This window comes from Dermacentor andersoni, chromosome 5 (assembly GCF_023375885.2).
Source record: "Dermacentor andersoni chromosome 5, qqDerAnde1_hic_scaffold, whole genome shotgun sequence".
Classification (NCBI taxonomy): domain Eukaryota; kingdom Metazoa; phylum Arthropoda; class Arachnida; order Ixodida; family Ixodidae; genus Dermacentor; species Dermacentor andersoni.
The window spans coordinates 13,730,644-13,744,386 of NC_092818.1; the positions used below are offsets into that span (position 1 = coordinate 13,730,644).

The 13,743-nt window shown below is 47.4% G+C and overlaps 1 protein-coding gene across 2 annotated transcripts in view; it reads left to right on the forward strand.

Moving 5' to 3' along the window:
* The window catches only part of LOC126529843 (cell adhesion molecule Dscam1-like), a 1,068,543-nt gene that overhangs the window by 690,280 nt on the left and 364,520 nt on the right, over window positions 1–13,743 (forward strand). For both annotated transcript variants that reach the window (XM_055070116.2, XM_055070117.2), the window contains exons 34-35: window positions 6,074–6,349; window positions 11,151–11,397. In XM_055070116.2, coding sequence (XP_054926091.1) covers window positions 6,074–6,349; window positions 11,151–11,397 — 523 coding nt within the window. The remainder of the gene's footprint in view (window positions 1–6,073; window positions 6,350–11,150; window positions 11,398–13,743) is intronic.

Here is a 13,743-nt window from a genome sequence, read left to right on the forward strand (position 1 = left end):
CTTATTCAGTTTTCTACTTGGACTTTCATTCTCGAGGACACATTTAGGCTTTTCAATTTTCTTCTTCTCGCTACCCGCGGGCTGCTAGAGCCGCGGAATTTTTTTCTCGTGTTGCCCTGACCACCGCTCTGCGCACTTGAGGGCGCGTTCGTTTTTCTCTGGCCGACTGGATTTTCGCCTGGCAGAGTTTTGAACGCCTTCTCGCTAGCAGACGAGAAAAAGAAACAACGGTCGCTCGCTGCCATCACTGGTGGTACTCAACGGATTGCAACGCGTTCGCTTGAGCGCAACCTTTCCGGAAAGTCTTGTCTCGCCGGTGTAGAATACCGAGCAGTACGCGTATGGTTGTCAGTGGATCAAGCGTCTCACGTTTTCTTCAATATTCCTTCGGTAGCCACACTAGGTGCTCAAAGTAGGCATTCGACTGTGACCAACATGCTTTCCTTGCGTTTTCTTTTATTTCTTTGCCCGCGCCCCACAATAGCAAAAGAAAGACATATTTGCAGCGCAGCGAATTGTCGCATGGTGAAAGTTCGATTTTGTGACTTCTTCTATTGCGGAATTTAATAGGCGACGGAACGCTTCAGTTGCCAGATATTCTTATTATGTTATTGTGATGTCATGTCGCCCTCTTGTTCCGTATGAAGTTTAAGGACGATAGCATCGTGACCGCGCTCCGTATGCTGTATGTGCGAGTAAAAGGGGGGTGGGGTGGCATCGGTGAGCCGGCGATGGTGACTGTTTCGTGTGCGCAAGGGAGAAAAGCGGGGAGGAAGCGCGGCGCTTTCCGTCACGCGCGATACATTGGGGTGAGTTGGAGGAGGAGGAGCGGGCCTTAGGATTCTGTGATTTATGAATCTGTGATTGCGCAACATGGTTATTTGACTTGTTTTACGCATTATATACTGTGATGTTTTCTTAGATACGTAGATTTAGTGGAGACTTATACGTAAATTTATATATCTTATTGCCAGGTTTTGTGTATATGTGCAGTGAACTTTGTTTCCAGTGACACTCTTGTGCCCTTTATCAAGCTGTATCTTCGCATTTGTATATTCCATTGCATCTTCGCATTTCTAATCCACGAGGGCGACTCAAGTGAAAATGAGCAGACCAACCACGTGCAATAATGGTTCTGTTCATTATCTGCGAAACATGCTCGTGGCACACAGGCATCTCTCATTTACAAAAGTTGCACGCCGGTGTGAGGATAAAGGTCCTTTCATGCTCTCATACACTTGGTTGAACATGGTTGCGTGACATAATGGACACTCCAAAAGTGGGACATCGTGGTGTTATGAGGTTTTCGACAGCTGAAGGTGGTTCCTCTAAAGAAATTAGTCGCCGTATGGCTGCCGTGTACGTTGAATATTGCATTTCATTGGTCAGTGTGAAGCGTTGGAGCAAACGGTTCAAAGAGGCACGTGAAAGCTGCAAATGCAATCCAATATCATGCCAAAGCCACCATGCAATCACCCCCAACGCAATTGCAAATGTTGATAAGCTGATTATATAATCGCGGAGGATAAGTATCGATGACCTGGCAGAGCATGTGAAGGTCAGTCACGGTTCGGTTCACACCGTAAGTCATTAACATCTCAGTTATCCATCCGCTCTTGTGTGGGCAACGTTTCCCTAAGATTTTGAACCGCCGCCAGAAGACGCATAATTTCGGCGCTCTCTTGACTCATTTGATCTAGTATCACAGTGAGGGTGACGAATTCTTGTCTATAGTTGTGACCGGGAACGAATCATGGTGCCACTACTACGAGCCTCAAACAGGACGTCAAAGCTTAGAGTGGAAACATTCGGATTCGCCACCCCTTAAGAAGGCAAAGGCCGTCATTTCCGTCGGAAAGGTGTTGTTGACGTCTTTTTCTAGACCTTCTGGGGCCATTACTGATAGAATTTGCTAAACCTGGAGAGACTATCAAACGTTTCCGATATTGTGAAACGCCGGATCAGCTGCGTGTCGCAATCAAGAACAAACGACGTGGGAAATTGACGAATGGGGTCACCTTGCTCCACGACAATGCCCGTGCCCACGTTGTTGATGTGGTTAATACAAATCTGGCAAAGTTCAAGTGGGAAACGCTGAAACATCCACCATAAGCCAGATCTGTCACCTTACGACTTCCTCATTTTGGGGCAAGTGAAAAAATAAACAGTTAAAAAAACCAGATTCATGTCGAATGATGACGTGAATGAGTCAGTTACAGAGATTTTGAAGCACCAACCCACGGAGTTTAATGACAATAATCACGCGACTCGTTAATCAGAGGGACAAATGTGTGAATGCCAATGGAGACTATTTTAAATAAAGTACCCCGTTTATTATATATTCACGTTGGCTCACTTTTATCTCACTCGCCCTCGTATACTTCGCAGAAATCCTGCATTTATATGTGCTGCAATTGCTCACAATACACGACCGGTGACAGCTGCTCCTGAGCAATAGATTGGCACAAATGACAGCTTCATTGAGATTCTTCCCTTGCCGTTGTATTTGTGCAAAAATGTAAACAAAGTTCTTGACTGACAAAGTTTCTTATAAGCATTTGTTCTCAACTTGTTCATTTCATGGCCTTTCCGTTTTTCATATCAGTGGCATGCACTGCTTTGCTTGTTTCGAACTGATATACTTCTGAAATTCGTGTGATATTTTCTTCACTTATTAAATAGACAAGAAAAGGTGGAAGCACTGATATGAGTTATTTCGGGCACAATTTTTGGGACATACGAGCATATTGTTTTATGAAAAAGTGCATATTTTACTTGTCTTGACAGTGTGTAGCGTTCAAGAATTCATTCGCAGGAATTTTGGCAATTTCAATACAATTCATGTATTTGATCCCTCGACAAATTATATAGCGAGGAGGCCGAACTGCAACGTCGAGCCTTGAAGTCGACGGAAGATGGCGCTCTTCCTATCCGCTTTCTTCGCTTCCGTGCGCGAGATTGATCCGCGATCGGCCGGGTCACCTTCGCACGCTTTCCCTCACACATACAGCATACGGCGCGTGGCGACGATTTTATCGCCCTTGGACTTTATAGGAACCTCACGGCGACGCCGATGTTGATGGAAGCAATGCGCCTGGAGTCTCCATCTAACTGCTATCGCAATAAAGAGAAAGCAATGCGTTACTGATGATAGAATAGAACTTCTGCCGTCGAGCAGAGGGTCCCGGTGGTCTAATTGTTAGGCCACGATCGCACGCACACTTATGTCGTTCAAAAACCCGCCCTCTTTTGAAACGCTAGGTGCGTGCACCCCGTTCCGCTTCCTGGTGTTCGTTCCTTGTCACAGCTCGCGCTCTGAGGCGCCATGTTAGGCTGCACTATATCCGGGAGCGGCCAACATTCCTCAGTACTTTACGTGGAACGTAGACATTGTGCGACGTTGTACCGCCTTCATGGTCGGCCAAGATAATCACGCTTAGTATTTATTCGATGGAGTACAAATGTCATCGACGTTTTTACATAGCCTACACTTAGCCATAGATTCGTATAATTGCATAACACGTATAGTCGCTGATGCCGTCACAATCGGTGTGCCCTCTTTCTACGCTCGTCCACTACTTATGCAGAAACAACATTTGCCATGTCTCAAGATCGCGTCAAATGACCGGTGTAGAAATCATGCCGTTGCGCCATTCTATCATCTTCAACGTGGTTGCCGTCGTGCTGGCGTCGTCACAGATACGTACTCTCGTGACCCGCACACACAACTACTAAATTTACTCAAACAAGTTGGTCAACCTGGTATCAATTTGCGGCATTCAATTATCAATTAGCCGGCCGCGCCCGAGAGAGCCCAGCCGAGCCTGGAACCACCGCTCGCGCTCACGAATCACTCCGTCCTCCGCTTCATCGACTGCCGACTCCGATGCCGGAGTTCCGATGATGCCGGTGGCTCCGACGATCAGGATGGCGGAGTTCCCATAATGTATAACTAAGTTTACATCGTTTATTACACTACATTTGCCATTTGTATGTATTCATTGATAAAAATAACTTTATTGAGTGCCCTGCAATTTGGTGGAGTGGGCCTGGACCTCCCCTCATTATGGCCAGTCAACCTATGTCACTGCACTCTAGGCTTATACACTGACAATTGTTTTTAATTTATTTAACTTTTCTATGTTGTACTTTTCGCAATTGTCTTTGTTCGTTTTACCTAGATTTCTCATCCTTCATACGTCTACCACTTGAGTCTCTACCACGCCATGCACCTTGCGCTGTATTCCTATAGATGCCCACACTGCGATCCATGCGCAACCTTTTACCACATTGTATGGGCTTGTGCAAGCACACTTTCTTCAATTGATTAAACGCAATTTTATTTCATTTTTCTTGAGATATACAAAAAAAATGGAGGAGGCCCGAACAAAAAATCAAACTGTTCACTTAACGGGGATTCAGGCCCCCTTTACAAGGCATATAGCATGGCGGTTGATGAGGAACATCAAAGAACGAAACACTCAATATGCGTTATTACTCAATATGCGTTATTAAGAGCAGTTTGAGCAAATTCCGAGGCTTGCTTCTGATTTCACAGCATGTACGGTGGCCTCATCGGTTGCGCTTACTTCTGCCTCCCTGATTTCGTTAAAGTGCTCCTTCGCTTGTTCCCTTGCTCGGCATATTTCCACTGTTTTGGCATACGACGGATTTTCAGACAGAAGCTTCTGCTGCAGGTCCTTGTCTCTAACTCCTAGAATTATTCGACAGCGCAGTAATCTGTCCTCCAGTTCTCTGAATTCACACAAGCGAGCAAGAGTTCGGATATCGATCAGCCACTCGTTAAAAGATTCGCCCTCACGTTGATCTCGGGAGCCGAAACGAAACTCGTTGAACGTTAAATTCTTCGCTGGTTTGTAGTGGGCCTCGAATTTTTCAATGAGCTTATCGAGGCCTTGCTTTTCGTCCTCATTTGCGAATTTGAAGGTATAGAACACCCGCCTTGCTTCTTCACCAACTGTAACAAGAAATGTTGCTGCATGAACTTCTTTAGGCTGCTTCCTTAGTCCGGTCGCCGTAGAAAATAAAGTAAACTCACTTTTCCAGATCATCCAGTTCTGGTAAGCGTCACCCGTACTTTCCAGCGGCTTTGGCGGTGGTAGAACCGTCGACGCCATACTTCTTTCTCTGGAGTCTACTAGGGGTGCAGCTGGACGAGGGGCGGGGAAGAACAGCGGTGAACGCGGCTTGCGAAACGCGTCGCCGCCCCACTTCTGACACCATGTGAACGGTCGGGAGGCAGGGAACAAAGTTTGTTTATTATCAGACAAGGGGCTGCATATATAGGGACAGATACAAATATGAGCATGCGCACTTTGTACCGTAAGGGCACGTGTTAACATGACAGTGCGCATACTTACAGAGACGAAATGGATATTTCCACTACGTGGACTCTTACAAAACACCTCCCCAGTTCTTTCGAGAGCGGTGTTGCCCCACGTCGCCTCTTGGTATTGTTAAATTATCGTGCGAGGTGCCCAAGCACGACGCTAAAGATCACTCTCGCTTTGTATACTTCACCTTCAAACAAAACTGTTATTTTCTTTAATTTGTTATTATTTTTTTCAGTCCAGCCCTCGCTAGTGTGGTAATCGGCCAAGTGATGCCAAGAATGATGTCAAACAAAAGGGCGTTGTCCCTACGCAGTCTGGACCCAGCTGGTCTTCTGAAGCAGTTGTGGTAAACGTTTTCTTGTCTAAATATATCTTAACGCACTTAACAAAAACCGTCGAAAGCAAGGCACAAGGCGAACCTGCTTGGTTTCCTTTTTAGTCTCGAGAATCTTACGGATATTTGAGTGTCGTATTTAAAACACAATACTAGAGCTCCTATAAAAGCGCATTCATCTACGTTGCTACGACAACAAATCTAGCAACCAATCTTTCTTTCTTTATATGGTGTAACCTGACTGTTATCCTGTGATTAAATGTCATATACGCGATGGTTTCGTTGGTGCTCAAGGGAAATCGCTTTCAACCGCGAACAGGCGGTGCACTGCTTTAACGACAGTGCATGGTCTCTCTTTCATTGCGGCGCTCGTGCCGATGGGCAGCCGGTGTCGCAGATAAAGGCAGCGACAAGTCCGCGGTGGCTGCCTTCCTTGAAGACACCACCACGCTGGTCTCCATGGCGTCCTCCGGAGTCGTGCTGCTCGCCGGTCTCATCGCCGTCATCTGCCTGGTGCTCTACAAGAGGCGGCGAAATGGACGTGCCGCGTCCACTGCCGCGGCCTCTGCACGTTCGGGTGCCAAGAACAAACGGAAACCGGTGACTTCGTCCAGTCGACCACGGACGTCGTCCTCGCAGCAGCAACAGTCGCAGCCAAAGCGTGAGTGCATGCTTATGGCCCTTTCAAAACATGCAGCGCCAACAGCGACAGCACACTAAGAAAGAACAAAGACCGGGCAAGGCTCTACTTGCAACTGTTTATTGAGGTTAAAAGCGGCTGAATATATAGCCATGGTGAGAGGGAAGAAAAAAAAAGAAGCACTGATTCTGTGAATGCGCGAGAACACAGAAGATGGATAGAAGGAAATCACAAAATTAACCAAAATCTAAGACTTATCTAAAAACATGCATTCATTTGTGTAAATATTCAGACGGGTTGGTGACACAGGCGTCCACCTCTTTTATAATCTGGTTGGCCTCCAACAGTTCACGCACCACAGTGTCTTTGCTTTTAAACATGATTGTTGGATCATGAAGCCTTGCTTCACATACTTACTTATTCTCACTCCCGCAGGCCTTGCAATGACGCGGCAAGTTTGAGCAATAACCATTTTTCAGCGAAAGCTCGTGCTCCCGCAGGTGTTCATTAATACATCGGCTAGTTTGGCCGATATATACTATTTCCCGCACTCCAGTGCTATGCTGTGTACGACCGCTTCTTCACACTTCACAAGAAGGTTTGTATGTTTAATAGCACACTCTACTTCAAATCCAATCAGGCGGCACAAAGTAGCAAGTTTTCGGGGCACGGAAAGAACAACATGAATTTTGCATTTCCCGGCGACGTTCTTAAGATTATGAGCAACTTTGTGAGAACACGGTATCACCACTGGTTTACCTTTCTTTTCCAATATTTCACCTTCTTCAGTGCTTCCTTTTCTTTCTTAAACAAAAGGAAGCAATGAAGAAGGTCAAATATTGAAAAGAAACTTATACCATTTATACCATTTCGGTAATCTACAAGAATGGTACACGAACGTATTAAAAATGTTCGTGCTATCCCTGCCCTGGTGTACCTTTTCTTTTGATTGTGTCTGCGATTAAGAGTCGCTAGTGGAAATTTTCAAGTACAGTCTAGAGACAAACACACGCTATGGGAGCTAAACAGGGGTCCCACGTAACTTGAGCCAAGACTTTAAAAATGAAAAGCGCGTTCGAAGCGAATTGAACCGAATGCAGACTATTCGCAATAGCCTATAGTAACTCAGGCAGTCCTTTTTTTTCTTTTCTCTAGAATTCAATAATTAATTAGGTTAAATTACCCAACTTTAATCATTATTGGCTGAGGACCACAAGTATGATTGGCAGATTTGTAGATCACATTCAGAAACCACCAATCACCCGCCGTGGTTGCTCAGTGGCTATTGTGTTAGGCTGCTGAGCACGAGGTGGCGGGATCGAATCCCGGCCACGGCGGCCGCATTTCGATGGGGGCGAAATGCGAAAACACCCGTGTACTTAGATTTAGGTGCACGTTAAAGAACCCCAGGTGGTCGAAATTTCCGGAGTCCTCCACTACGGCGTGCCTCATAATCAGAAAGTGGTTTTGGCACGTAAAACCCCATAATTTAATTTTTTTTACACCACCGATCGAGTTGTTTCCTGTAGGCTACATCTCACGTAGTCCTTTATCCTCGTTGGAAAGAAAGTACGCGAAATACGAAAAAAGCCACCTGACGGAGCGCTTGCGCCGTAGCAGTGTACAGTTCTCAAGCGTGCCTTCGGTGGACACGGTCGGCTGCATCGTGACTGGCAACGGGGAAGCGATAGAGAATTGTGATGGTTGTAGGCAGCTTGGCCGGTGGCTCGTGTCGCATGACGGAGCAAATGCATGCGGCTGTCCAAGCGAAGTCGAGGAGATAACGTCCTGCTGCTTCTCCGTCGCCAATCACGGTGCAGCCGACTTTGTTCACCGAACGCGCGCCTGAGAGCTGTACACTACCACGGCGCAAGCGCTCCGTCACGTGGCTTCTTTCATGTTTGGCGGGCTTTTTTGGAACTCGGGAAAAAGGACTATGTTAAAAATATCGTACAAAACAACTCGGTCGTTTCTGAAGAAGCTCTACAAATTTGCGTATCATACTTGAGGTCCTCAGCCAGTAATGAAAATGTTGGGTTATTAAACTCAAATAATGAGCGAGTTATGGGGGAAAAAAATGTCTGAGTTACGATAGGCCAGTGTGAATTGTATACGTTCGGCTCAGTTCGCTTCGGACGCGCCTTTCATTTTTAAAATCTTCGCTCAAGTTACGTGGGACGCCCTGTATAAAGCTATATGACTAAGCGCTGAGCCAGTAAAAGGTGAAAAATAGCCGGTGCATGACGGAGAGGTGAGCGGAAGCTATGGCTGAAGGAGCTGGAACGCTCAAAAAGAAATTGGCTCCGTATCGCGACATCAGACGCCTTAATAACGATGTGCAGCCCAAGAAGCGATAGAGCTCAGCAAGTTGGGTCATATAGGAATCGCGTTCTTCTGAAGCACCGTTAACTGTAATTGCGTCCTTTCGATGATTTAGTCATCATCATCATCATCAGCCTGGTTATGCCCACTACAGGGCAAAGGCCTCTCCCAAACTTCTCCAACTACCCCGGTCATGTACTAATTGTGGCCATGTTATCCCTGCAAACTTCTTCATCTCATCCGCCCACCTAACTTTCTGCCGCCCTCTGCTACGCTTTCCTTCCCTTGGAATCAATTCCGTAACTCTTAATGACCAGCGGTTATCTTCCCTCCTCATTACGTGCCCTGCCCATGCCCATTTCTTTTTCTTGATTTCAACTAAGATATCATTAACTCGCGTTTGTTCCCTCACCCAATCTGCTCTTTTCTTGTCCCTTAACGTTACACCTATCATTCTTCTTTCCACAGCTCGTTGCGTCGTCCTCAATTTAAGTAGAACCCTTTTCGTAAGCCTCCATGTTTCTGCCCCGTACGTGAGTACTGGTAAGACACAGCAGTTATAAACTTTTCTGTTGAGGGATAATGGCAACCTGCGGTTTATGATCTGAGAATGCCTGCCAAACGCACCCCAGCCCATTCTTATTCTTCTGATTACTTCAGTCTCATGATCCGGATCCGCAGTGACTACCTGTCCTAAGTAGATGTGTTCCCTTACCACTTCCAGTGCATCACTACCCATTGTAAACTGCTGTTCCCTTCCGAGACTGTTAAACATTCATTAGTTTTCTGCAGATTCATTTTTAGACCCACCCTTCGGCTTAGCCTCTCCAGGTCAGTGAGCATGCATTGCAGTTGGTCCCCTGAGTTACTAAGCAAGGCAACATCATCAGCGAATCGCAAGTTACTAAGGTATTCTCCATTAACTCTTATCCCCAATTCTTTGCAATCCAGGTCTCTGAATACCTCCTGTAAACACGCTGTGAATAGCATCGGAGAGATCGTATCTTCCTGCCTGACGCTTTTCTTTATTGGGATTTTGTTGCTTTCTTTATGGAGGACTACGGTGGCTGTGGAGCCGCTATAGATATCTTTCAGTATCTTTACATACGGCTCGTCTACACCCTGATTCCGCAATGCCTCCATGACTGCTGAGGTTTCGACTGAATCAAACGCTGTCTCGTAATCAATGAAAGCTATATATAAAGGTTGGTTATATTCCGCACATTTTTCTATCACCTGATTGATAGTGTGAATATGGTCTATTGTTGAGTAGCCTTTACGGAATCCTGCCTGCTCCTATGGTAGACGGAAGTCTAAGGCGTTCCTGATTCTATTTGCAATTACCTTAGTAAATACTTTATAGGCAACGGACAGTAAACTTATCGGTCCATAATTTTTCAAGTCTTTGACGTCCCCTTTCTTATGGATTAGGATTATGTTAGCGTTTTTCCAAGATTCCGGTACACTCGAAGTCATGAGGCATTGCGTATACAGGGTGGCCAGTCTCTAGAACGATCTGCCCACCATCCTTCAACAAATCTGCTGTTACCTGATCCTCCCCAGCTGCCTTCCCCCTTTGCATAGCTCCCAAGACTTTCTTTACTTCTTCCTGTGTTACCTGTGGGATTTCGAGTTCCTCTAGACTATTCTGTCTTCCATTATCGTCGTGGGTGCCACTGGTACTGTATAAATCTCTATAGAACTCCTCAGGCACTTGAATTATCTCATCCATATTAGTAATGATATTGCCCGCTTTGTCTCTTAACGCATACATCTGATTCTTGCCAATTCCTAGTTTGTTCTTCACTGCTTTTAGGCTTCCTCCGTTCCTGAGAGCATGTTCAATTCTATCCATATTATACTTCCTTATGTCAGCGGTCTTACGCTTGTTGATTAACTTCGAAAGTTCTGCCAGTTCTATTCTAGCTGCAGGGTTAGAGGCTTTCATACATTGGCGTTTCTTGATCAGATCTTTCGTCTCCTGCGGTAGCTTACTGGTATCCTGTCTAACGGAATTACCACCGACTTCTATTGCACACTCTTTAATGATGCCCATAAGATCGTCGTTCATTGCTTCAACACTAAGGTCCTCTTCCTGAGTTAAAGCCGAATACCTATTGTGTAGCTTGCTCTGGAATTCCTATATTTTCCCTCTTACCGCTAACTCATTGATCGACTTCTTATGTACCAGTTGCTTCCGTTCCCTCCTCAGGCCTAGGCTAATTCGAGTTCTTACCATCCTATGGTCACTGCAGCGCACCTTGCTGAGCACGTCCATATCTTGTATGATGCCAGGGTTAGCGCAGAGTATGAGGTCTATTTCATTTCTAGTTTCGCCGTTCGAGCTCCTCCACGTCCACTTTCGGCTATCTCGCTTGCGGAAGAAGGTATTCAATATCCGCATATTATTTTTTTAGTGTTTTAGTAAGCAATGTTTTAGTAAGCAAGCTATTTTCCATCACCTCAATGCTTAGTGACGTGAGCCTTGTGCATTTCGCAGCCGCAGAGTCCCGCAGTAGCGACCTGGCGACAGCCACCACGACGACGACCATCTCGACGTCTGGAGGCAACGAGCGGGCCGCTGAAGGCCGTCCTGAGCGGACAAGTGCAGCCAGCGGCGGTATAGGGGACGCTCACCGGAGAGGCAGTGGGGGCGGAGGCAGTTCCTCGGTGCCGCCCGTGCTGCCACAGAAGAAAAACAAAGAGGCCGCCAGGAGAAGCCGGGAACAACTGTCCAGCGCCGCGAGGTAAACCCACACTTGGTCTTTACGCAATTCACTGGCAGCAGCAAAATGCAGCCAACGAGTTGTTTCTACAAGTGCGCACCTTCTCGAACCTAAGGCTAGCTTTCGTTAGGAAGCGGAAACGTTCCACTATTGAATCGATATAAGTGAGAACTGCCAAGGTGAACGGGACACATATGTTGGAAATATAGGTGATCTGCGTTCTTGCAAAGAAATGGTTCACTACGGGTGGCGACGTTACTGAATATAATGTTTCCAACATGGCGGCAAGAAAGAACACGCGTAGACGTACACGGCAAGTCTTCACTTTTTGTGCAGTGCACGCCACAGCTAAGAGCAGTATTAAGCAGGAAATACGGAGAAACAGGAGGCTGGGTGAGTTGTTTCACATTCACACTTTTGAAAAGCGCAAATAACGCGTGCAAAGAAAGCGAGACGGGAAAAGCACCGAGTTTTATCGCGTGAGTATTGTTTCGGTACTTTATGCAATTTTCGGGGGCTATCCATCTTTGTATCTGTGAATGTCTGTGCCTATGTTCGTGTCTAACTATTGTGCCGCCTACCAGGGTCACTGGGTAGTCAGTGGTATGGGGGGTAGCGCATTGGGCTGCTGTGTGGGGGTAGCAGGGTTCGAAATCAACTCTTGGACCAACTTGGGGCACCGTGTATGTGAAGATGTGTACATCCGTACCGACGTGGGACTAGGTGGTTAACGCTGTTTGAAGAAACAGTATGACGCCGACTGGAAGTACTGACTATGTGCAACTAGGGTCTGTGCTGGTCTCAAATGAACAGCTGTGACGCCAACTTGGGTAACTTGGTATTTGCCACTGGGCCTGTGCTGCTCTGCAAAGACCAAAAGATCCCTTAAATTTTTTCTGATGCTGAACGAAATGAACCGACGTTGCAAAGTTCACTTGAAGACAGCAACTGGACTCATGAGCAGGCTGCACCACATACGGACCGAATATGTGCCACTTTTTTCTTGACCGTCTTTCACAGCAACGTTTAGCGAACTGCGTCGTGAACGCACTGGGTATGTGTCGGATTTCAATGAACCTCTCGCCCCCTTTGGTCACTGAGTAAGCTCCGCTGAAGGCATAGAGTCTTCTTGGAGCTGCATCCATGTGTGGGCGTGAGGTTTGGAGCTCTTGCGTCAGCAGCAGACACTACAGCGTTTCACGCGCTTTTCCTTGCCCTATTTCGACCACGACAGTGGACGCTTCCTGCGACCTACCACGGCGATGTCAAGATCGCCGTCGATGCAGCAGGGCCGTTCGTGGCGTCTCTGAGCCATCATGCAGGCCGTCCTCGAGCAAAGCCTCAGCGTGCTGAGGATCGGCTTTCAGATGCTGCCGACCTTGTCCAACACCGCGAACACCCATTTACCACCATCATGCAGGTGAAAGCCACCAACGGCGACAATCCAGCAAACAGAAGGATAGCCAGAGGACCCGGCTGATGGATCATGGCTCACCACTAGCGGTTGGCGGGGCCGCCGCGCTGACGTTAAGTCTGGCCCAGCAGCCCGCCGCCAAGAGGTGCAGCATTTGAACCAAATTGTACCACCACGACCCTAGAAGCCCCCACCTCTGCCCATTGATGATCTTAAGGTCATCCTGCGCCCGAGAAACGGTCTCACGTTAGGTAAGCGGCCTCGACATGCTCTGACTCGCGCCGTCGGCATCGAGGCGGGCTTCACCTACGTGTTCAACCGGCTCAAAACATCTCCCTCATCAGCGCACCAAGCGAAAGAATCGCGACCAGCCTTAACAAGATGGCATCGCTGACACTTGGCCCGCAGCGCTACCCCTTCTCAACATACATCGCCTCCTCTGATAATTCCTGCAAAAGAATCGTCATGGGGCCTGACGAAGGGACTACACCAACCGAACTTTTAGACTACGTATTGGCGCCTGGGGTGGAAATCCTCCATGCTGTCATGATAGGGCGAACAGCCACGGCCATAATCGCATTTACTAGCCTCAAGGTACCGCGCAGTGTGAGGTATTATGAGACCGAGTACAGATGCTACATACGCACCCCGAGGGCCCAGGCGTCGGGCATCTGCCTCACAGAGGGCCACCGTGAGGACGTCTGCCTCATGCCAAGCCTAAAGCGCTGCACCACATGTGGGACTGAAAACCCATCCAACACCGAGCCTCACCAGTGCCAGCCCCGGTGCCTGACGTTTAAAGGGGATCACTCGACCACCGATCTCAGCTGTCCTAGCCGGGCACGAAAGCCACATAACCAGAAGCGAGTGCGTAAGAACTCGAGAAACAAAAACACCAAGAGAATCGTCCTCTGGCGCAATTTAAGGAGCGACGAAGCCGACCGCGGTCCCCA